At 37.5% G+C, this 24752-nt stretch overlaps 3 protein-coding genes and 1 long non-coding RNA gene across 14 annotated transcripts in view; 2 read left to right on the top strand and 2 right to left on the bottom strand.

Moving 5' to 3' along the window:
• The window catches only part of LOC126865423 (probable beta-hexosaminidase fdl), a 38877-nt gene extending 28596 nt beyond the window's left edge, over nucleotides 1-10281 (bottom strand). For 3 of the 5 annotated variants that reach the window (XM_050617889.1, XM_050617895.1, XM_050617891.1), the window contains exon 1: nucleotides 9789-10280. The gene's annotated coding sequence lies outside the window, so the exon portion shown is untranslated. Of the gene's footprint in view, nucleotides 1-9788 lie in introns of all 5 variants that reach the window. The other 2 variants (XM_050617890.1, XM_050617894.1) reach the window with 2 other exon arrangements.
• LOC126865451 (uncharacterized) lies at nucleotides 16-2599 on the top strand. Its single transcript, XR_007689532.1, has 2 exons — nucleotides 16-386; nucleotides 658-2599. It is a non-coding gene; the product is annotated as an uncharacterized LOC126865451 (long non-coding RNA).
• Nucleotides 10282-11089: 808 nt separating the features above from the next.
• On the top strand, nucleotides 11090-13371 carry LOC126865429 (Golgi resident protein GCP60). Its single transcript, XM_050617908.1, has 4 exons — nucleotides 11090-11521; nucleotides 11827-12884; nucleotides 12971-13030; nucleotides 13103-13371. Exons 1-4 carry the CDS (start codon nucleotides 11332-11334, stop codon nucleotides 13202-13204), a joined length of 1410 nt encoding a protein of 469 aa, XP_050473865.1. The 5' UTR covers nucleotides 11090-11331; the 3' UTR covers nucleotides 13205-13371.
• Nucleotides 13372-13820: 449 nt separating this feature from the next.
• LOC126865418 (uncharacterized) lies at nucleotides 13821-23917 on the bottom strand. 7 transcript variants are annotated; one of them, XM_050617877.1, is made up of 9 exons: nucleotides 23368-23917; nucleotides 22641-22776; nucleotides 22206-22337; nucleotides 21998-22078; nucleotides 21007-21234; nucleotides 20374-20577; nucleotides 19901-20095; nucleotides 18453-19729; nucleotides 13821-18281 (listed from the first exon to the last, which is right to left on the bottom strand). In XM_050617877.1, exons 2-9 carry the CDS (start codon nucleotides 22659-22661, stop codon nucleotides 17663-17665), a joined length of 2757 nt encoding a protein of 918 aa, XP_050473834.1. In that variant the 5' UTR covers nucleotides 22662-22776; nucleotides 23368-23917; the 3' UTR covers nucleotides 13821-17662. The 7 variants fall into 7 exon arrangements, with proteins under 7 accessions (XP_050473834.1, XP_050473835.1, XP_050473836.1 ...); XM_050617878.1 differs by having other exon boundaries at nucleotides 23521-23917; XM_050617879.1 differs by lacking the exon at nucleotides 21998-22078 and having other exon boundaries at nucleotides 22641-23917.
• Nucleotides 23918-24752: the final 835 nt, after the last annotated feature.

Here is a 24752-nt window from a genome sequence, read left to right as displayed (position 1 = left end):
GTCGGTTGGAAAAGAAGGAGGGTCGGAAGTTCAGCAACTACCCTCGTGAACGGTTCGACGATTTCCGGTCGGCTGCGAAAGTGGATTGCCATTCGTGACAATAAATTATTTCACGCCCGTTAAAGCAACCTTTTTTGTCACGACGGAACGTTACGAAAGAGGAAATCGTAAAACGAGCTGTGAAACGATCCGCGATGTTGTAAGCCCGTGCTTCGCTTCTTCGAAGGCTTATTTCTTCGAGAAGAAAGAAACCGATTGTACCAAGAAAAATGTCTATCGATCAGTGTTTGGTATAATATCGATCGTAACTTACGATTATCTTTCGCCTCTCTCATAACTAATCCATTCCATTATTTTTAAATTGTCATCGTTGTTACCTAAACGAGGTTCGATAAGCCCTGAAACCTGATTTTCAGTAGATTATGGTTTTCGAATAATTTCAGCTTTACTTAGATATCGATCGTCTCTCGTATATCTAACAATTCATTTACGGTATCGCTTTGGAATTTGTCAAATCCGGTAAACGAGGAAATTTGAAAAATTTCTATCAATCAGTGTTTGGTATAATATCGATCGTAACTTACGATTATCTTTCGCCTTTCTCATAATTAATCCATTCCATTATTTTTAAATTGTCATCGTTGTTACCTAAACGAGGCTCGATAAGCCCTGAAACCTGATTTTCAGTAGATTATGGTTTTCGAATAATTTCAGCTTTACTTAGATATCGATCTCCTCTCGTATATCTGACAATTCATTTACGGTATCGCTTTGGAATTTGTCAAGTTACTCCAACTCCGGTAAACAAGGAAATTTTCTACCAACGTTCCAAGCCAAAGGATATGAAATAGAAGACTTGCATAATATTTTCTACTTGTAGAATATAATTAACGTAATTTCAATAATCGACCATTGAATGTACGTATCGTGTCACCTAACGCATATTCACAGGCTGTGAACAATCGAGAAACAGGTCGTACGAGTTCGCGTATATTTCTGACGCACTGCAAACAGGAACGTAATATGTTTCGATTAATTGGCCTTGCCGTAATGGTGCCACCGTCTGATTCATTATCCACGTCGACCGTTCGACGACAGAATAATCGCGTGTTTTACAACGTCGCTGGATTTCGGGTTTAAACAACGAACCGGAGAAAACCGGTTGGCTTTTCACAGACTTCCACCCTATTCACCCCTTGTTCCGTTGGTTTCTTGTATTTTCCTCCTATCATTTAATAGGATATTTTCGATTCAGGCGACTTCGTGAAGCGTGTTACTTGTCTTTTATTCTAGTCCACTCTTATTTGAAAACGAACGCTGTTCTGTACATCTAAGTATCTTCGTGAACGTTTAGATATTATTATTATTGCCACGAGGTGTAGAGTATTCGAAGAAAGTATTCGAATACTCGCAGAAACGTCTGACGAATAAATATTTACGATTATCTTCCAGCTCTCTTATAAATAATCCATTGGATTGTTTTTAAATTGTCATCGTTGTTACCTAAGCGAGGTTCGATATGCCTCTGAAATTACTTTGAAATAAATCTAAAACATTCTGAAATTTCATAAAGAATATAACCTAACAAACACGAAGATGGTACCCCGCTGGGGGTAGCCACCCACATGATAATCAAACAGCTAAAAAATTCTACCAAATGTCCAAATTGGACAAATTGTGAATGTGAAATATTAAATAAAAAAAAAAATAAATTCTAAAATTTCATAAAAGCCAAAACCTAGAAAATGTGAAATTAAACGTATCCATGTGAACTTTGATTCTCTGAATTTTACGTTGAACCGGTTTGTACAGTAAGAAAAAACTAAATATTTTCTCAGCGAGACGAAGACGAATCCTTTCCTGCCGAGCCAACTAATTACGAGAAAACGTATTTGAATCGTCGATGAAGTTTTACGCGGTACAAGAAAGTGGTAAAATTTTCCATGACAAATATGGATACCTTCGTAGAATATTTACACAGAAATCATTGTTCTCTGTGAGATTAATTTCTAAGGGTTGTAAATAGCAGAGGTGTAAAATATATTAAAATTACACGAGAAGAAGTAACCGAAGGCAAACGAAACGAATTAACTTTTGTCGGTCTAACATGCGTTCTGTTCACGAGCCGGATAAGAAACTCGTTCCATTTCGGTTCAGATAGACGAGTTGTTGCTTGAACAAATAACTGATTCACGAAAGTACTAGCGGAAAAGACAATGGCACGCGAGCCAAGATCGTCTCGAGCCGTTTCCTCGTCTCGTGTATGCCCTCGAAACGGTGAAAGCGACTAACAAAGAACCGTGTTGTAATTATTTTAGCAAGGAAAGCCCGTGCCGCGCGAAATCGCTGCAATCGAAAGGATAATTCACGAATTCGCCAGATAACTATTCATCGTAATCGAAAATTAAATGGCCACTTTTTAAAAAAGGAAATTTAATTACTTATTTTGTTACATTTGGGAAAATATTCTGCAAACAATTCGTACGTTTTATATACAAACACAAATTGTTGCTATGTTATTTATCGTTTATCTACGATAAAATTATCCCAAACAAAGATTCATTGGTATTAAATAAAAAGCCAATTGATGCGAGAAGAACTCTCGATGGTATCTCTTTTTCTACAAAAACATCGAAGCTATGTTGTGTTCTTTAAGGTAGGTGTCATAAATATTTATCTGTAATATTTAATCGGGGTTTTTAATCTTCTACGGATAAACAAATTTATGTATTGAAGTTATTTATCGGTCCTTTAATTTTCAAGTTCCACGTTTCCGAAGATTACGTTCGAGTAAAATTCCAAGCCAACGTTAAGAGACAGAAACAAGCGAAATGTTATAACGAGGACAGCACGTGATAATAAATTACGAATCGATGTGAAATTAAATAGTACAAAGTTCCAAGGCATTCAAGTTTCATGGAACAATTGTTTCGCTGGAACGATAATAAACTCACGATTTATACCAAGACCGTTTTGCAATTTCCTTTAAAAGCGAAACACATTAGGTAGCTACAAGGCCAGTCGTCGAATAACGAAGTAGCCACCAAGGCGCATGTATTATAGTATTTCCAATTATTTGCCATTTTTAAACAATATCGTTGAAAAATGCTCGTGGGATGAACTTAATAACACGAATTACTAGCAAATAGTTTTGTTCGATCGATTATCGAAAAAATAACGGTTCCCGTATCGCGTTATTCTTTGGTTAAAATACGATCAGGTAAGCTAATTATTATTAGACTGCAGAGTTTTATGCATCTATGAAAAGTTTAAAGGCGTAAACGTGCAGAGAATGCATATACGTTATCGCTAATCAATATCCGGACATTTTACAATGCATAAAACAGTGGATGAATATTAATGAAATACAATAATACGATAAAACGTAGTCAAATGATATTGCAATAAATTCGACATTTAAACTCGTAATGATAAAGCATAGAAGTAAAAGCGAATCGATAATTCAGACATTCCTTTTGGAGGAAGAAAAATATAAAGAAATATTACAGAGGTAATTATTGGACAATAAATCAGGCAGAAATTAAAAAGCACGCAATTTATGGCTATTAAAGCGTCATCAAATGATTTGCTGTTAGCATAAATTCATTAAAATAATGATAAACTTTAACCCGTTTATAATCAAGCTGCGTTTAAAGCAAATAATTTCGTAGATAGTTGCAAGCGAATATAACGTTTCTACGCTTGAAATATTGTAAATAAGTCGTTAATTAACGATAAGTTTATTTGTTACGGGTAACTGTGATTTAAAAATTCACCGAATTCTATCTTCTTTGATTTATATTGTTCTGTAATTTTCTACCGAACGATTTAACCACCTAGATAAGTAGATAAGTATTGACAAATTAAATAAATAATAAATAAATAAATGTTTTCGTTTCTAAGTAAAAGGAGAGCAATTCATTGTGTTTGCGATTCATTAGTCAACCATGATAAACGAAGTTTCGACGGAGCTATTATCACTGCTATTGACTAGTTTCTGCGTCAAAGACTTTATCATGCCTGCACGCGTTCAATAAATCCGGCCAAGTACGTTCTTCCGATACTGCGCTCGATTTCATTGCCCTCAAAACCTTGAACAATGTTATTAATTGTGCAACTCATCGCGGAACTGCTTCCTTGTGTGGCTGCACGATCGTCCCATATTACGTGGGTGGTCAAGAACAATTATGAGAATGTGCTACATGAGAGAGAAATGGAGGCAGAGAGAGGGGGAGGGAGAGAGAATTTATCAGTCCGTGTATTTTTCTTCGTCGCTGGTTTTTTCATTTTTTGATGTTGCGAAAGACTGTCCAGGGTTATCGGTTTCAACAGAATTTAGATTTACGATAAGAATTATGGCGAGTTGACAATTCTACGAGCATTAATTTTCAAGATATGGAAATTCTAATAACAGGTATATACTTATATCATCGCTCAAAACCAGCCAGACGCTGGTTTATTTCTCGAAATGAAAGAACCTTAAGGAAAAACACCTTTCTTTTTACAGATCTTTTAATTATAAATCAGATTACGAAATTAGAAATTACGTCACAGGTTGGAAGACTGAACGGAGGATAACGAAATCACAATGAAGTCAATAAAATGCTCACACGTGACTTTTACGTTAAAGGAAGAAAAGACAAAAGGGCCAACTTTCGTAAGTCAGAAATCCAGCAAACAAATTTCCTCAAATATTTTGGTCTTTGTTTGGACAACAAACTAATCTGGAAAATACACAGGCGAGAGAAAACGAAAGAAATAAAAAGTAACAGGGAAATTATAAACTGTTTCATAACCAGCAACTCCAAACTGAATACAAACAGTAAACTGCGAATCTATAATACAAGACCATCGCCAAACCTATATGGACATATTGAATTCGAATCTGGAGCATGGCTGTCAAATATCCTAAAGTAAAGAAAATAGACAGTCTACTGCGATCGTTTGTTCCAAGAAGTATATTAAATGCACCGTGATATGTAAGAAACAGGAACAGATAACAGATAACACAAGGAAAAAATTCCAACAGGAAATTAAAAGATATTCCAAAGCACATGAACACGGTATAAAAGGCCACGAGAACCAACTTGCGAAAGTTGTTACTTTGGTTTATCCAGAAGCCTCGGAAGGAGACATCCTTTGGATCTACCTATACCCAAGTATCAACAGTTGATTTTATACCGATACAACATTAACATTTACTCTAGCGATTATGATAAATGCATCGAAAAGTACGTCGAAATCCGCGCATTGTGTTAAAGTATTGCCATAAGATAAACGCAAATAATTGTAAGTATAAAATTAGGAATATTCGATAAAGGGACACTTAAAAAAAAAAAAAAGAAAAAAGAAGATTATAAGTTAGATCAGTTTCTATAAGGTACATTTTAATTAAAAATTGCGGATAAAACAAAAATTATAAATTTCCAGCGAAAATTTTATTGATCCGCAGGGTTCTATTCTCCCGAGATCTCTTCAAGATGCCCAACGAGAACTCATCTCTCGACGAACGATACAATCATAAGAAGCTATACTATTTTCCTTCTTGCGAATTTCCTTCGTATTCACCGAGAAAGGAACTCGAGCCTGGCCTAGTTCCCCGATCCACCCTCTTCGTGTATATTTCAAACAATGTGAAAGGACTTCGACTCAGCTTCATTCTTCGACTACTGTTATGATGCCTACCATACAGCGAGTTACAGAACAGAGAGTCGACCTCTATCTAAGAAACCTGTTATTCTAAACTTGTTCGTTCGAAAAATGACGAAGACGTAACCGGCGTTCGTCTACGATCGCCGGATTGGTGTTGCCATATTTCAGAGCCTCGCTTTTAGATAAAAAGTTCTGCAACGTTTCTTGTTTTCGTCGACAGATAAGAAACGTAGAAACTGCGCGTTGCTTGCATTCGTAGGAAGATTTTGTTAAAGGGAATTGACTCTGCCGCGTTGCTTCGTAAATGGAATTGGAAGGTGACTGGCCAACAGGCTCAAACTCGATTAAACAGACTGTACCGTCTTCTGGTGCTTGGCCTGCAAAACTCGAGGTCCTCGCTATAAAATACGTCCTGAGTTGCAGATGCGTCGATTGAAAGCTCGCAAATTGCAGAGTTTAATTCCGATTCGTTACATCGACAAATTAATTATACAACGTTGATAATGCACCTCGTTAGATGTTGGTACGAACAATGGTTTAGATAAATAAAATCTTGTCATGGTGTTTCTTGGTGTAAAACCTGACAGGGTAGATCGGATAGTTTTAACAATTATACGCGGAATAGGACAAAGTCTGTTTTCCATCAGTCACGTTGTATCGACCTTCGAACAGCGTGGTAAAATGAAGAAGAATTCGGAACGAACGAGTTGGGAAATAATTGTCTCTTTATCTTTGAGAATTCCTGCATTTCTGCTATCAGACGCAAAAGATAATTCCAACTTTTTACAGAAAACGAATATTAATAATTGCACTACGTATGACTGCGTTTAAAACGCGAAACTTACGGTACTACGTTTCACGGTTTGCTCTTCGTCTCTTCGATCTCTTCGAAAGAAAATTACGGAAGCTTAACCTACCAAAATCCCGATAGTACGATAATACGATAGCAAGCCTAATTCAAAATTATCGTTTCTATCTACGGAAGCTACATCTTACTCAATTCTTGTGCTTGCAATTTTTTTTTTTTTTTTATTTATTGTCTATCGTCACATCTGCTGGTAGGGTATTAGTGATTAAGATATTAATATAATTACAAGTATTACTTACATGTCTAAATATTTAAATGGTATTTACGTGCTTAATTTAGTAACCATAGTTTGTAATGTTAATTAGCAAATATTTAGATAGCTCTAAAATAGTTAACGAATTAATACAGATTGTATATGTACGTATATCTATTTCTTTTAGGCAACTTAGTCTTTTCATGTTGTATTCTGTCAGTTAGAAACGATCGCATATTGTTGGGTATTTTTAAGTTGCGTTTCGTGTCCTCAAATTTGGTGCGCTAGCAAAGTAGATGTCCGAATTTTACCGTGCCAAAAAATTTCTGGGTCGACAATGCACAAACGCTACCAACTGCTTCGAATCATCATATATATAGATTGTCTAGTTGGAGATCAAAAAGGAATACGATAAAAATGTTAATTTCGATACCATGGTTGTTGAGAGACGTGTAAACGATTTGCCGACAAGGTTATCTTTGTAGAATGAAATTTCCCGGAAACACGGCGACAGTTTGCCCCGTGGAGGTTTAACTTAATTTTAATCTAATTCTAATCTGGAACTAACCCAGATTCTGCCGCGTTTAAATTGAATTAACCATCATTTCCTGGTGTCGTGTCATGAGCGCATTAATTAAATAATGATGAAAAAATAGGAGAAGATGTTAACGTGGTACGAACGTGAGAAATGTTAAACAGGCTTTAGATTCGTTGCTCTGAACATTCGTTCGTGATTTTCCATTTTAGAACGATGTCGGATGAGGCAGTACGCGGACAAATTTTTTAAATCTTTTCACCTTTACGAAGACCGATTTCAATTTCTCGAGCGATTTAATGAGACGAAATTCTTGTGCATGATCCCTAAATCTCTTATCTTGAAAATTTCTTACAGTCTTTACAAAAACTATATTCGATCCCAAGAAGCTTTGATTCGCAAAAATATATAAAGTATACAATCATCGAAGTAAATTCAAGACATTGTATATAATATTTTTGAAAATTTTCCTGTCTTAGTAAAAACCCAATTTTACGTTTCTTCTGCGATATTAATCGGGATAAGATCGGTGCGATTGTATCAATACGATTGACTCGAGCGCAGAATTCTAATTTCGATGCAAGCGTGGTAATATTAATCCGAGCCAAATGAAATTCGGCCGATCTGGCGTAATTACATGCCTCGTAAATATTAACAAAGGATGCGCGTTCGCTGGATTTTCGTTTCGACGTGGAACACAATGGAATCGTTTTCAGAAAAACGAAAAAAAAACTACCGACTGGCTGCTGGTAACGAGTTTCTGATGCGTTTTTATTCCTTTTTTCCCCCGCGATCCCTTTTGTCGGTAGCTTGAAAAACATTAGTCGACTTTTTTCCACGTGAAACGTTTCACGTTGTAAATTGCTCCAAATTTTAAAACTCGCCTGTTTTTCGTTAACATTTCCATGAATAACAGATATTAAAATAATATTTGTTGTATAGTATTAAATGAGACCCGTGAGACGATAAAAGGAAGCGAAATAGTGAAAATTCGTACGTAAAATAATTTCTAAAAAAGTTCCATGTGAATTAGATCGTAATTGTGACTGGTATTTCCGTTTTTGTCCTAATTAAATTAACGGAATCTTTGGTTTAAAAACACGACGAGATAAGTGAATACAGCGAGTGTAACAACCACTTTGCGGTTGACTTTAATCGCATCTCGCGTTGGTAAGAATATAAAATATTAATATTATATATAGATATGAATATAAAATATAAATATAAAAATATGAACGAACGAATATAATGGAAATGAATGAAAAATATGAATGAATATAAAATATGAATACCAATGACTAAAAAAGATTGGAAATGCAAAGTGGCTTTGAAACAAAACAATATGATACACGACGTTGCTAATGTAGAAGCCTACTTGCTCAACTATTTCTAAAAAATGTATGGGTCAGAAGGAACGGCAAACAGGTAATATTCATCTCTGTATAACATCATGCGAAGACATTCTTTAAAAACACAATTAATCGCCATTAAAAGATTCCTATCGTGAACGGTCTAAGACTTTTGCAGAGTACTGTATGCAAACGGAGTTCGCGTCCTCTGCGAAACTCTTCGCAGAATGAGCGGTAATCACGATGCATTTAAACATCGATTTGTATCAGGTTTTAAACCTTTAAAGGTCCGCAGATTTATTAGAGTGTCAGTAGCGGCCGCTGCTCTGAACGCGACCCGATCAATTCCTCCTCCAAAGTGATCGCGTCCTACTGAACCGCGTCACGTCACGCTTCCTCGAGAACTTCTCTCACATAACATACATCGTGGATAGTCCTTTCCATTCACCTGTGCCCCACAAAGATATGGCCACACGTAGGAGTCGGCGTACAGAGGCCGTACGTGTAAATACAGGGTGTCTCAGTAATCGTGGTACGATTGCCGATAGAACGATTCTATGTAAAGAAGCAAGTCAAGAATATAAAATAAAATTGTTCGTGTAATACTTTTTTTGCTGAGAAAAATAATTTATGAAAATTTATCACGCGCGTGTATCTATTAGATCAGTTTCCAATTAAACACGTCCAAATTTTATTTTCCTGACAATATGGCCTTCAACGGAAAAACTTTATCGTACGTTTTTAACTTCTTTTTACATGTAGAATAATCTGCTGTCGATTATTTGCTCATACCTAGATGGTAATCGGTCAAGTTTAATTTGTCAGATTTCTAAACTCCATTTCCTCGAAAACGGAGCATCATATGGAAAAATGGTATTCTACATTTCCCACTTGTTTTTTCACGTAGAGTCATTCTGTAGCCGATTGTACGACGATTGCTAGGTCACCCCGTATACATGTAAATAGGTTACGCCTTTGTCCGTGTATACATAGTACGATATACACGAGCGTCTCTATAAGCTAGCCAAACGCGCGACAGGGGACAACAAACCGTAAAAACGGTCCAACTACGGGCTGACAGGGCAAGAATCTGGCTGGAATACGCGGTCGAAAATCGATGCAGCGGGAGGAACGCGTGAAACGCTTTGTACCACGCGACTAAAGCGGTGCCGGATTGGTAAGTGTACTCACCTAACCTTGCTCCGCAGGACAGCTTCTTAGCTTGCGTTATCCGCGTTGTCCTCTCTCCACGAGGAAACTTCCATGAACCGGTTTTTCTCTTTTAATCGATCTTCGGCTTAGCGTTCGGGGTATACCAGGTATACCGTCGATTTATGCAGCTTTAGGGGAGGCATCGAAACGGAGAAACGTTCGTGAATAACGGTATATCCCTACCATGTCGAAAAAAAATAAGAAAAAAAGAGGCACACAATTTGCTGCCCGCACGCGCTCTTAACGACTTCGTTACTCGAAATCAGCGAGACACCGAAGCCGCTGAAGCGTACTTCGTCGCGCACGCATCTGTCCGTCACTCACCGACCAGATCTCCCACGGAATCGAAAGCGTCCGTACGCTTTTGCCTCTCCCGCGCCTCTACATTACGCTCAGCAGCACGCTCAGATAAGCGAGTCACAGTCACAATACTAACGAGCTACACTCGCGACACTCGGTCGCTGACTGAACGTGTTGCTCCCGACTGCAGAGACATCTGGAGGCAGAAAAGAGAACTAGCAGCGCCATCGTAGGTTTCGAAGTCGCTTTGAATGAATTACGGATGAGTTGTGGGGATGGTATTTACGTGTTCTGAAATACCGACCTCAAAAAAGATTACACTTTACACAATCACAATTCGATATGAAGAATGAGGAAATTATGTTTAGACTTTTTTTTTATTGTCGAACATAGTGGAGACAATGGTTATATAAAATTCTTCCTTTATTAAACCGGCAACAATAGGTACGCTTTTATTTAGTAAATTTTATTTAATTACGCGTCTCTGTTACGCGTATAAAGCGAATCTTCAGCTTGCTGTAATTTACTTACATACATACTTATTTACTTTACGTACATGCTGTTATTTCTCTATTAAGTATTTCCTATTCTCTAAATGTTAGAAACAAGAAAGTGTCATATACATGTTATGTAGTTTTATAAGGCAGAAATGTAAGAACTTTTTCTTCCTTATCTGTATCTTATCTGTCATCATTTTATATCATTTTATGCTATATATTTTTGTGCTTTGTTATTTTAGAAACTGTATTAAGAAGTTATAAGAGATCATGATATACACCTTAGACCATTTGAATTACCCGCGAAAATTTAAAAATCGTATTTTAAAGTACGAACTTTATATACTACAAAAATTACATGGCTTAATTAGAAAATGATCTCTTTAAACAGTTTTATTTAATTTAATTGCTCATATTTCTTTTCGAAATTGCTCTAGTTATGTAGAAATCGATTTATAAAAGTCGATTTGACTTTGATAATACTATATCATAATCGGTATAATACAGTGGCAATGTGGCAATTGACCAATAAAGGGAAGGGTTTAGGCTATTAATATTATACCAAATTATACATATGCAAACGTTATTGTAAATGTAACGTGTGCTGATACGTATCTACAAGTGCAATAGTTTTCTAGTTGCGTGATCTTTATAAAGATTTTTGAAATGTTTCATACTGTTAGAAATAGAAGGTTAGGGTGCTTCTAACAATATTTGACGTGTCAATGCAACTGCAAATGGCGGACACCAATGGTGACATTTCCTCGGTAGAGCAGAAAATCGAGAAACTGGCGATATCTGCGGAGGACTTGGCGAAAAACAAAAATGACAAGGAGAGTGGAAAGAGGTGGGAGCCTCATCTATGGGGTTTCGAAACTAAGGAACTGTACAAAATCGCAGTCAATTTTTATAAAGGTGAGTCAATCATATTGTCAGTTTATTAAAATAGTATCGCTATTCGCTTCTTTGAGTTATGTTAGAAAAACCATATGTCTGTGCGGATACGTGCTGTTACATTGTTATGTTATATATTTCCAACACGTCTAAAGTTTGAAGTATAAAATTTCATGAGAACTTCACTGTTGATTGGTGTATATGTATATAGTTTACTGTTGATTTTGTAGACTTATGTTTCCTTCCATCAGTAGTTTAATGTATAAATAATATTATCTTCCTTCGATGTCAACATGTCAATTATACAAATTGTGTAAAAATTGTAGAAAAGGAAGGCAAAGCTGTCCATTTGTCTTATGAAGACAAATTAAAGCTAGTGGCTTTTACCCAGCAAGTAACGCATGGCAAATGTACTGCAGAGAATGCACCACCTTTGGGTGTGTTGGATGTAATTGGAAAGGACAGACGCTTAGCATGGCAAAATCTAGGAAACATATCCAAGGAACAGGCAATGGAAGGATTTATAGTTTTGCTAGACAAGCTATGTCCCCTGTTTAGAACAGTTGTAGAAGCACAAAGAAGAGACATCGAAGAGAAGTTAAGGTTGAAAAGGGAGGAGGAAGCAAGAAAAGTAGAAGAAGAAAGGAGGTTAAAAGAATTAGATGAACAAAGAAAGAAAGAGGAGGAAGCTAGATTAAAGGAAGAAATACAGAGGAGACAAATTCAAGATGCCTTAAATCAACAAACATATTACCAATTCAAAATGTATGCGGAGCAACAATATCCTGGCAATCCAGAGCAACAAGGAGTACTAATAAGACAGTTGCAAGAACAACATTATCATCAGTACATGCAACAATTACATCAAAACCAATTAGTCATAGAAGATCAAATTCCAGAAATAAACACTGCCACAACAGAAAATGCTGAGAAGGAAGAGCCAAAAGAAACAAATGAAACGGCCACATTGAACAGAGAAGATTCTGATGAATTGCCAGATGATTACCCACCTATAGCTCCACCAGAAATGTGGACTAGACAGGGTGTAGATGCCTTCAAGCAACTCATTAGGAGAGAAGATGGTGATGCAGTTATTAAAGTTGGTCATGGAGAAATCGTAACGGTTAGGGTGCCAACGCACGAAGATGGCTTGTGTTTATTTTGGGAATTTGCAACGGATGGCTATGATATAGGTTTTGGACTATATTTTGAATGGTCAAAACCAGAAACAAATCAAGTATCAGTACATATTAGTGAGTCTGAAGAGGAAGAGGAAGAGGATGATGAATATGAAACAAGAGATGATTTAGAAAGTGGAGTAACAAATGGTATAATTCAGTCTGATTACAAACCATTGCCACCACCTATAAGCGTGATAATACCTGTAAATATATCAGTTTACCTTTTAACTTTAGAAATAGAAATAAAATTTCCATGGTTCTAGTATTTTTATGCTAATTGTTTTTGCAGATTTTCAGGAGAGATTCACAAGAAGAAGTCTACGCAGGAAGTCATAGATACCCAGGGCAGGTAAATGAAAATATATCTTTGAAAAAATCTAATATTTGTAAATATTATCGTACTTATATATTCCAATTACAGGGTGTGTATCTTCTTAAATTCGATAATACATATTCACTTTGGCGAAGTAAGACGCTTTATTACCGAGTCTATTACACACAAAATGGTTATGTGAAAAATTAGCTTTATTAAGAAAAAAAGCTACTGCGCAATTCACTATCGTTGAGAACTAGCCTGATGCGATTATTTGCCAATATTGCTAGTCCAACTAAATGAAGAGTCCTATATGTTATTTCTGTTCACACCAAGTGTTTACAAGAAGAAACACAAATATATATTTATTATGGTTATGTAAAGACACTTTATTGTTTAATATGGCAAGCAAAGTGGGCACAAGTAAAAAAAGAAAGGTTCCTATCTTTTCCTTTCCCATGGATGTTTATAAAAAACAAAGTAAAACGAAAAAGTAAAGTGTATAAACGTCGGTAACAACAGCATACCGTGTATCACGAATAATTGTTTTAACAGTCCGATATATTAGTGTCATATTCGATTGTATAATATGCCAGTAATGTATCGGTCATTTTATGCGTAATAATTTTTTTTTATGATAAAGATTTTGCCCCATCTTTGTTATTATCTCATTCGTGTCTGTACTTATACTTTTATTAATACTCTCCCACGTTTTAGAAAAATACATTGGAATCAAACCATTTCGTTATTTCACTTTTTCCTCATAATGGTTTTTATATGTGTGTAAAAGATTAATCAAAAGTAGTAAATATTTTGAGGAAACAAGTTCCTTTTTTTGTGTCAACGTTTATTATACTATACCATATCGTTTCCTTCTTTTTTTTTTTTTTGTTTTTACAAGAATGATTTGTATATCGTCGTTAATAATAATCATAATAATTACATATGCAGCAGTATACAATTACAGGCTTTTTTACGCAAACGAATATGCGTGTACGTAACGCATGTAAACGCATTACCCAATTATCGCGCAATAATGGACAGAATTCACCGCATATTAACAATTTTTTATTTAGAAGAGCACTTTTTTTGAGACGGCATGGGTACGTTTATGTTCTTAAACATTGCATGGCAATGAGTATTCCAATACCACGGTTTCAGATCGTGTGAGCATTAAGCAATAATCCGCGAAAGCCTTCTTGGCGTACAATTTCTTTCTTGCTATAGCCAAATTTTCGTAATATTCATTTTTAATCGAAATGCTTTGACGGATGGTTGATTCGTAACAACGCAAAGTTCAATTCACGTTTAAGGATAAACACCATTCGACTATTCAAACTTGGATAGTTAATGTTCAAAATCGTCGATTACATCTTAAAGCCTAGATATCTGCCACTATAAACTTATGAATCGATGAACGTTGAATTCTCAAACGTTAAAGGCTCGAATATTTCGTTGGAAGAGACACTTTCAAATTTTAACGTTTAATTCTGATGTTAATCAATGTGCATCCTATTTAATAAAATTATTTTTCTACAGCTATTAAGTTGTAATTTAATTCTCGTGTTAATTAATTATACTATTTATATTTTAATTATATCATATCAAATTCCAACACGATGTAACTGTATTTTTAAATATTTTGCGTTTAGTTTCTGCATTATGTATTCGAGTCATGATATTCGCTGCTACGGAAAGTGCCTCTTTGCAGTTAGTTTTGGTCAAACGTATTTATCGAACGTTCTATCGTACGCAGAGCAAAAAATTCGTCATACGCTGTTCGTTTTAAACTTAAAAAGTAGTTACACGCATTATCCTGAGATGCTTAACATTTATACATACATACATCGTGAGTATCGAATTTCATTATCACATGCTTCGTCGATCGTCATTTAACAAATTGCAATAAGCCTACGTCTATATAGCGGTTCAACTACGCTTTTGTTCGTTTGAATTTCGCGCTAAAATGACAGGCGAGACTTGATTGCGATTCTCGCGATATTCTTGCGATTCTCGCATCGTAATTGTGATTCTCGGTGATTTGGTAGTTCGAAATGCGAACGTGTGTACGTCGTGTGATCCGGTAGCGTCGAAAATCGAATAAATATCGGGATATTTTGGAAATTTTGGTGATTTTGTGAAAGATTTTGTTAACTGGACGAAAATTTAGTGACTATGGAGCAAATTTTGTCGGTGTTCTCGTAATTAGAATCCGGAAATCGTAAGTACAGACTCAACAGCTAACCGGTATTCGAATTTTCGAATTTCAGATATTTCTACGATGCGTCTAACGAATCTCAACCCATTCGAATATACGTTTTTTGCAGAATAAATGTCAAAATTGAGTATTACATTAGAAAAAAGATTTATACGATCATGTAGTATTTCATACATATTTTTCGTTATTCTTGAAAGAATTCGAATTTCGATTAAAGATTTAGTTATCCTTTTTCTATCAATAAATAGATTAAAATCGAATGGGTTGATAAGTAGCACTTACAATTAGTTCATCTTGCTTTTCGTTAAAGGCGAATCATCGTGTAAAATTACACGTACAAACACATGTATATATTACAGATACCAGAATCTTGTGTGTTTAATTTATTCTAGATAAAAATAATCATGCTATAATTAAGGTTATTAATTCTTTCGTTGACTAGCCTCATATGCATCAAATGAATATTAAACAATATTATCTATGTACTATGTAAAAGATATAGAATATAATAATCAAATACTTTTCAAGAATACACCGTCGACTTGTTAGTTCATTTAGAGACAATGGAAAATGGAAGAAAAATTTTAGACCCTTAATCATACCATGATTATTTTCTTTTAATATAGTGACTTCTATCAATGATTATCACGATCAGCAATTGGCATCAATACACATTATTCGTATATGAAAAATATCCTCCTAAAAGCATTAACGGTGCGTTTTGTTTCCTCGCGATAATATTACGATAATAATAGTATATGTATATATATATATATATCTAATAAATACAAAGTTCTCGGTCAAAATTTCGAGAGACCGGTAAAAATGATCGGAATTACGGATAGCTTCTTTCTTCTCTGTTGCAGCGAGCAAACATGTAGACAAAAATATATATGTGTGTATGTATATTGTATATATGTATATATATATACTTATGTACTTTTTTTTCGTAATTCTATGTGCACGGAGAAGCGAAAACTTTCAATCGTTTTTCGGCACGGATTTTTCCTTTTCGATTTATTCGATTATTATTTCGATTTCCTATATTTCTTACTTAGCTTCAATATCTTCTTGTTTGTAAAATCTACGTGTTTTTCCTTGCTTATGTTTGAGCGAACATTTTTTACGAACAGTAAGTTCGTACGAATTAACCTCACGGTATGGTTTCCATACTCTATGTTTCTGAAGGACATAGAGGTACTTTGAAGTTAGGATAAGAATAAACCAACCCTCATAATATATACATTCTTCTTATTTTCTTTACGTTTTCGTGCCAATGAATTTTTATTTATTTATATTTTGGCGACAGTTATTATTTTTCAGAGTTTCATCTGTGATTTTTTGATTCATGTCTATTAATTTATATTTTTTCTCCTTTTTAATTTTTATATACAGCCTTAATATTGGCTATAATATATTTTAAATGTGGTTCATTAAGAATCGTACAATTTACGAACAATCTAGTCCAATGTTTTGTAATTGATCTATTAATTTCTATTAATTTACTTTATATAAAATGCTCTATATATTTAGTATAACGAGGGATTAGTTCAATCTCATCCTACTAGCCGAAAATCGAAACACTTCATCGAGGAGAATTGTGGAACAATACGATCTAAATATAATTGAAACCCCATGGACATAACCATAAACATGCTATCTTACTTAACACAACAGGATAAAAACGCCTGTATACAAATAGCTCTCATTTTCAAATTTCCTACCCCTGAATTTTATATTGAAAGATCTTGTAGAGCTCTTCGAGGATCTCTCATTTCATGAAGCTCGCGCAAAAACTGCACGCATAATTGACGCTGGATCAATTATAAATCGCGCTCACGACCATTAGCAAGGTGCATCCCTCTAAGAAACAGAGAATTTTCTTTCCAGTCCATGGCACAACCCCTATTGACAAGATCGACAGCGTTTCACGCTCGAATTTCAAAACAAAACAGTCGGCTGAACTTTGTTTTTGAGGCACACCGAATTCGTGACTCTTTTTCAAAACGTATAACGAATAATTTTTTACAAATTGCGTCTCATTGCAATATTTTACGGTTCCTTCGATAAGAAAATCTTTTTGGCATGAAAATTTTTATGCCAAGTGTTGAAATATTTTCGTGAACGAATGTAAGAAAAAAATATGCATGAATTTTGTTATATAACCTTGGAATATATACAACGAATTTAAAATAAGCATCTCCGCTCCTTAAGAGTAAGATACTTTTGGATTCGACTAATTAAAAAGTATTATATGTTGCAAAGGAAATTCACAAAACTCGGTATCATTGCAAAACAAAGTTCGACCAAAAGATCAGTTTCTTCCTACTCGAGAGCAACTTCCGGCTCGATGCAAAGGCGGGGCCGATTAAATCGCATTTACGCTGTATGTACAGGATGTTGAAAAGTGGCAGGACGGATATTTATAGTTATCATCTCGTGTCCCTTCGTTATAACGACGTCTCCATATTCAGATTCGCCCATTTGTTGTTCTCCGTTCTGTAATCCTCTACTCTTCCTGTAAAGCTTCGTCGAAAATTCGCGTTGTTTCGAACCGTTTTCGTTCGTCTTTCGGTCAATGAACGGGTCAGTTCTGCCTTGTTCGATGACCTAGGAACGTTCATCGGAGAAATTCTGTGTATCGTAGCTTGCTGATCGGTAAATTTGTCGCTGTGGCCGGAAATCGATCCTTCGTAAGGTGGAAAAGACGTTGCGTGTTGGTAAACGCGAGCTGAAGTTTGTTGAACGTTCTTGTCGAATTCTGTGGTGTCCACGGCGTCTGTGGACGCCGAGAAAGCGTATGGATAGGGATGTTGACGATCAAGTGGACAGGAAAAGGAAGAAGGATGGGAGCTGTCCGAGTAACGTTGTCTACGAGACTCTTGGAATCGACGTCGAGCTGATTTCCGGTCACAGGTGAGAGATCGTCCGAGTTGGCTGAGAACTGTGTGGTTTGGTGACTCGTCTGGCGAGGTGGAATCTACTTCTTGTCGCGTTCGAACTACGTCTTTTCCTCCGAAAGGATCGCCAGGACAAACTTCTTGTATCGGACTCGCAAAGATGAGAGTTCTGTGGGGGAAAATTTCAATTCGTGGGAGGATTCTTTGAGCTTCGTTTCGTTGTCTCGGTTTGTTTAACCAAGTTTGGTTTAACCAGATAGATTATAAATAAAGCTTTGGTACTAAGCCATTAAGCAATTTTCTTTCCAATTTTAAACAAATTTCTTAATCAAAAACTTACCTGTTGCTTTCACGTTTCGATCCATCTTCATTCTTATCCGTGGAGATATTCTCCAATAACTGTTTCTTCCTCCTTCCAGAAACTGCATCCAAGCTTTCTCTCGATCTCGAGAACAGATCGAATTTTTCTTCAGCACTGTTCTTCGAAGCAGAATTCGGAATACAGCCTTCGTGATACGACGATCGATTCTCCAAACGTCTGATCACATCGTCATCCTCCCTGTCCGAGAGATTCTGAAGCTCCCTTGCGGTAATCAGAGTGTATCTCCGTTTATTCTGTTTAAGAATCGACTTGAGACAAAAATACGTTGTCGAATCGGGCAGTCCGCAAGTCTCGTTCGACATGGGATTCGCGATTACTCTGCTTCTGCTGGCTATCCTTTTCGGTATCGCGCCTCTACTCGCGTCTACAGCCACTGTAGACCTGGCATTGGCTTCATCGAGGAAACAAAGGGATAACCTGAAGTTTCTTCCTCTTTCTGGCTCGCTCATCTTATCTTCACTAATCTCTTCCACTCTGTCCTCGATACCAAATTCTTCTTCCTGGTCGCTCTCTAAAATGTTCCTCAAGCTTTGTCCGTTCAATCTAAGGAACCTCGTGTCAACTTCCATCAGTTCCGATCTGGACCTAAGATTCGGTTCAGACATGTCTCTAGGCATCATACTGATCCTCGGGCCTCTTCTAACGTTCTGCAACCCCGTCATCGAACTTGTCTCAGGGTTTTCTACGTTACACTCGCTTCTCGACATCTCTAAGCTCTCCAGCTGTGCCTCGACCAAGAATTTCCCGCAGCTTCCACACTTGCCGGTCTCTGTCTCGCTGACCAAAGTGCAATTCGAAGGGTGTACTTCGATCGCGGTTTCTATCAATGGCTGTCTGGCCTGATCCACCGATTGGCCGTGTTCTTCGTCTTGTCTGGATCCTTCTTCCTGCGCGTTCATTTCGAAGGTAGAGGAGACGGCGTGGCAGGGACAGGTACATTCGCGCGACGTTACTCGACGGTTCGAATCCTCGTTCACTTCCTGTGTTACGGCGCAGCCTTGTTCTGCTCGCTGATAGAGTAACGCTTCCGAATAACTCGGCACCATTTCCATTCTACTTGCGTCTTGGGACTCGGCTGGTCGTTGGTCCGGTGCTGGGTCCATGAGAAGCGCTTCGCTGTAACTCGGTGCCAGCATGTACGAGCCGGGCTGGTTGATAGTTTGTTGGCTCATGGATGCGTGTATTGGCTCGCTTCCGCTTGGTGTGTCGTAGTTGATTCCGAAGAGCTTGGTGATCTGAGAATTGTAATGCCGTTTCTGTTACTCGACAACTCGATGATATCGATCAAAATGTTCCTCGACTTGTTCATATAATTCGAGATAATGTCATTTTTATTTGGGATTTAAATTAGATTCAGATCAGACGAACTACGACTATAAGTAATAGTTGATGGAGTAGCTTTTCACCTGATAGTCAGCATACTGCGATTTGTACTCTATGATCACTCTCAAAGGCCAGCTGAGCAATAGAGCACTCAAGCACCAGTAGACGTAGCGATTAGTGAACCAAGGGTTGCCAAGAACAGCCACCAGCATCGTGGGGTTTGAATTATATCCGAGATCTAGACCTTCTTTCATCTCCATGTAGTCGTCTCTCAGTTCCTTCGAACAATATGGCATCTTAATTCGTTGAATCGCACTCGTTCACTGGATAATTGTCAATCAAGAATTGTAATCATTCATGGACCGTGGATTCGTACGCAAATTTGTCTTCCATAGACTTAATTAGAGAAATAGAAATTGGATAAAGATTCGTTTCATTTAGTGTAAAACTCAAGTACCATACCCTGGATTCTACTTTCGAAATTTCAAATTTCGCACAAATGAAAATAAAAACAACAATCCACGATCCAATCGGTTCATTCCAATTTATCCAATACTTGTTCCGCGAAGAATCTCGACCTAGCCTCTTCAAACTCTGTCGCCGATCTCATGTTCGAGAAGGCGAATCCTTTGCTGAGATTGATCTTCGTGATCGGCACTTTTGGATTCAGGATCAACTCTTTGCTGATGTCCTTTACGCCACAGTAGTCGTAATAGTAGAAAGATGTGGCGGCGTGGGTGTTTATCCTTTCGTAGTAGACCTGGAAGACGAAAAGCGTCAGAAAGAGGGATAAATCGGGGATAGATGGGCCATTGAGCAAAAGTATAGATCGCCGAATCACTCCTTTGATGCCAAAGAATTTTCGCTTGAAACATTTTTTCGTCGAATTGTTATCCGAACCAGCTCAAGCGTCACGGCAGCCGACTCGTAAGAAATTCTTTGTACCTTAAATTATGAATTTGTAATGGGTGCAGAGTTGATATCGTATAAAGTTACTAGTAATATCAGAAGAAATAAATATTAAGCAAGAATTTTAGCAAAGAAAGAAGGCGAAAGAGCGAATGGTCCATCTGTCCTCGCAACAAGGTTCGGCGAGGCTCGCGCGAAGCGTATCAACGATTTACCATCCCGCGACTTCCTTTCGTCTGGATCACGAGATATGCGTTGCACGTTGCGCATTATGCGTTACCTGCGTCGTCGTGTAATTGTCTCCGTTTCTGTACCGGGTAATTTGACGTTTACGTCGCACGTAATGGTACGAGACAGCTTTCCACCAGATGGTCGGTTGTGCCGACTTTAGCTGCAAGATCTTCAATAACACACTATCCTGGCTCTCCGCGTGTAACAAATCGATCCTGATCGGTGAATGATAACATTCCACCAAATAGACCAAATACAGCATCCCCATGAATGCCACCTGCAATAGAATGAAATATTTCGTGTAAATTCTCATCCTGTCGCCTTCCCTTCTCGTAATTTCCACTTTACGATACTTTCTGGATTTTAATCCGTCAAGTTATCTTTTAATAAAAAGTCCGAAAAAATTCTGCAGAGTTTAATGGCCAAACTTTAACTTTATAGAACGTTATATAAATATAGATTGTTATAAGAACAATGTACAAACAATTATAAGAAAAAATGTGAAATACACAGCGGTTATTATATTGTAACGCGAATATAAGTTTAAGTCGAATATAATCCTTGGCTGGTCGTATTCCATTCCAAAATATTCACCGTTTCTGTCGATACGAAACTGACAACGATAAAAGATTCAATTTATTGGTTTATACGTATTTATATAGACGGAATATACCGACAAAGTTTGGCTAGGGAAACTTGAAACAGCCAGTATAGAAATTTGGAAAAAGTTCAAAGTTAAGATTAAGAAAAATTCATGGAATTCAAAGTTGATCAAGACAAGTTAATTTTAGTCAGATGGACTTTAATCTCTGCGAATGAAAATTTACTATGTTCGCCGGTTAACAGATTACAGAAAGCTGCTCGTTCAGATTATTTTAAGGAGAAAGAATTAATTTTAACGAATTTTAAATGAAAATCCACGTTTCGATTTCGAATATTCCAGGGTTGATTAAATTTATTTTTACGACAAACTAATTTGAAAAATTCGATTTTTCTGTGATAAATATGGATGTTTCGAATTGATTTTCCTATATACTTACGAGAATGTATATGTAGCTATCGTCACAGGGAGACACGTGTCTCGTGCTTTTAATTGGGTACCTCGAGAAATTGATTATCACCTACGAACAATTACCACTCAAAGTCCCTTCTTTTCTTAATTTACGAACGGTCAAGTGAATCGAATTGTTAAATTTTCGTAGTACAATGCTCGGATTGGATTTCCGTAATGCAGAAGAAGTGACGTACCTTGGTGACATTCGCGCATCTACACCACGTCACTGCGGCAAGGCATCCGTATATTAACACGGACAGAACCAAACATTTGCAACTTGGTTCTTTTTGCAAAACTCCGCAAAGCGTTTGCGAGACTGGTCGCTGCTACAGAGACATTATCATTCAGACAATTATTTCTAAAAACCTTCCGAACGTGAATTAGATATTATCTATTAATTTCGCATAAATTTCTCGTCAATTTTTCATCTTTCTCTTTCTTTTCTAAATAATGACAAAGTAAAAAATGTAACGTTGTGAAAATTAATAACCATGTTAAAAGTAATAAAATTACTGAGAATTTGGAGGGAAAACAAAGCAAAGAAGAGTTAAGAGAGGGACGTTTAAAAGGAACGAAATTCGAATGCTCGTTCTGCCAAGTATTTCTTGAAATTAGAAGTTTAAACGTACTTCCTCGTTTTCTCGATTCATCGTTGAGACAATCGAGCCAGGATACTTTCGAACGTGTTCTTCGATCAAAGTTGGAATATTCCCATTTCACGAGTGCTCCTCGATCTTCCTTATTTTCCCGATGCTGGTCTTTGCGCTGTAAGAATTTAATTGTTTGCTTCGACGGGGAAACGTGATTCGATAATCGATGCTAGATCGCAACGATCAAAAACAGAATTTTTCTTTCGTTCGTATTTCCAGAAGAATACGATTCGGAAAATATACGTTTCCGAAGGAAACAGAAACTGCCATTCTCCGAGGGAATCTTCCGTCTCCAACGAGTACGCGAATCAAAAATTCAAAAACTGCTCGCTACTTCACCGAATTCCTGGCAGAAAGCTACGGCATCCTCCGGATTACGGTAAACCGCGACACACGTTCCTCGATTCACCGATGTTTTCCACGCTCGCGGCTGCTTTCCAGCATCGTCGTTCCCGCCTTTTAACTTCGCGAGTTATAGCAGTTTCCGGCTATACGTACACCCGATTACTCCCCCAGCCAGTCCACGTACCAAATAATCAACGGATCAACGGATCGATCACGATCAGCCACCTCGATCAGCGAAACGAGGCTAAAACCATTTTCTATCGCCCTTAACCGAGTCTGTTTAATCAGAAGCTAGGAACAACAAGAAGAGTGGCACTTTTGAAGCGTTTAAAAAATCGTCGCCCGCAGTAACGATGTTTACCTTGCTGTTAGCCGCGCTCAAAGGTTAGCCATCAGTCGCTCGTGCACGAAGAATCGTTCATCCCAAGGCGAGGAATAAAATCGATCGCGTTCGGGGGATAGAAAGAAGGGACGCGTAGGGTGATCGTCGCCGAACGGCGTCTACTTATCGTACGTTTCTCTCCTTTTATCTCTGAATTCTTCCTCCACATCGTTCCTGGCATTTTGGTCTCTCATCTCACTCGTTTCTTCTTGATCCTTAATTTTTCTTCTCGATGAACAAAATTCTTCGAAACAATCGAACGAGAATGTCTCGTTAAATGTGTCGTGTTTACGACAATCGAACGATTCGATGGACAAATTGGATGAAATAGAAGAAGAACTCGGTGAAAATGGGTTCGAATCGGTCGAAGCGGAAGTCGCAGGACGCTCGGTCGGTCGCGTGAGCGTCAGCCGCGTCCTGACGCGCCCCTCGCCGTACTTTCGCCTGGAACCACCCCGATGCTACCCCGTCGGGCTAACTGACACCGTCGTCGATACGCGTTGCTCGCGGACGCGGCATCTCTACTGACATCCCCGCGTCGCTACAGCGTCCACGGCGTCGCCCTCGCCGGCGTCGGCGCTCATCGCGCTCAACTTACCCGCGGCTGCGCCCGCTTCCGCGTTCCTGCGTCCTCGAGTGGTCCGCCTTTGTCTTCGTGCCCATTCACCTCCCATCCTACCTAGCCAGGACGACGATCGTGGCGAGGTGCTTTGCATCCACGATGACGTGGAGGGTTGAAAATATTTTTCATTAATTTCCCGGGCTTGGAAGGACCGAGGCCAGGTGCTTCGCCTCCACCACGACCCCGAGCATTGAAAATATTTTTCATTCATTTTGTTTGTTAGCAGAGTTTGAAATTTGGATAGGTAGCTTTGGCACGGAAGGATTATTGGAATATATATATAGGAAGGTAAGATTTATTTCTTTTTGTTTGCATTTGATCAGACGAAAGGAGGATTGAAATCAAATAGAATTCCTTCCGATGGCCAGCGCAGGATTGACCATTGTATGTAACATGTAATGTCTTTATGTTAGAAGATCGATACGTGATCGATGTACGTTGTTACGCGTATAGTGATTGGCTACAAGGAGATTTAGCCTATTAAGAGCCAGGCAGTGATATAATGCGTAAAAATTGTGGAACGCACAATGTTTTTTGTTTTATATTAGTTTATTGAATTATGCACGAAAATAATATAAATAATATAATAATATAAAACAGAAATTGTTGTTCATCTATTATCACCTTATAAAACGAAAGAAACTTTTCGGACAACCTAATACAATAATTTGGTGTTCTATCAAGAAGGCCATTGTATCAGTGGGAGATACAAAAATGAAGAATATCCTTGATTTGAAAAATT

The sequence above is a fragment of the Bombus huntii genome, chromosome 5 (genome assembly GCF_024542735.1).
Source record: "Bombus huntii isolate Logan2020A chromosome 5, iyBomHunt1.1, whole genome shotgun sequence".
Lineage (NCBI taxonomy): Eukaryota > Metazoa > Arthropoda > Insecta > Hymenoptera > Apidae > Bombus > Bombus huntii.
Note: the sequence above shows the minus strand (reverse complement) of the source record. Positions and strands in the feature narration are given on the sequence as shown.

Bases quoted from the DNA above. Each gene is read 5' to 3' on its own strand.
- LOC126865429 (XM_050617908.1), top strand. From the start codon at position 11,332: ATGCAACTGCAAATGGCGGACACCAATGGTGACATTTCCTCGGTAGAG. The intron at 11,522-11,826 runs GTGAGTCAATCA...TAAAAATTGTAG, and splicing joins CGCAGTCAATTTTTATAAAG to AAAAGGAAGGCAAAGCTGTC. The intron at 13,031-13,102 runs GTAAATGAAAAT...TTCCAATTACAG, and splicing joins GTCATAGATACCCAGGGCAG to GGTGTGTATCTTCTTAAATT.
- LOC126865418 (XM_050617877.1), bottom strand. From the start codon at position 22,661: ATGAATCGAGAAAACGAGGAA. The intron at 20,096-20,373 runs GTATTGGATAAA...TATTGTTCGAAG, and splicing joins CGAGATTCTTCGCGGAACAA to GAACTGAGAGACGACTACAT. The intron at 19,730-19,900 runs GTGAAAAGCTAC...TACAATTCTCAG, and splicing joins CGCAGTATGCTGACTATCAG to ATCACCAAGCTCTTCGGAAT.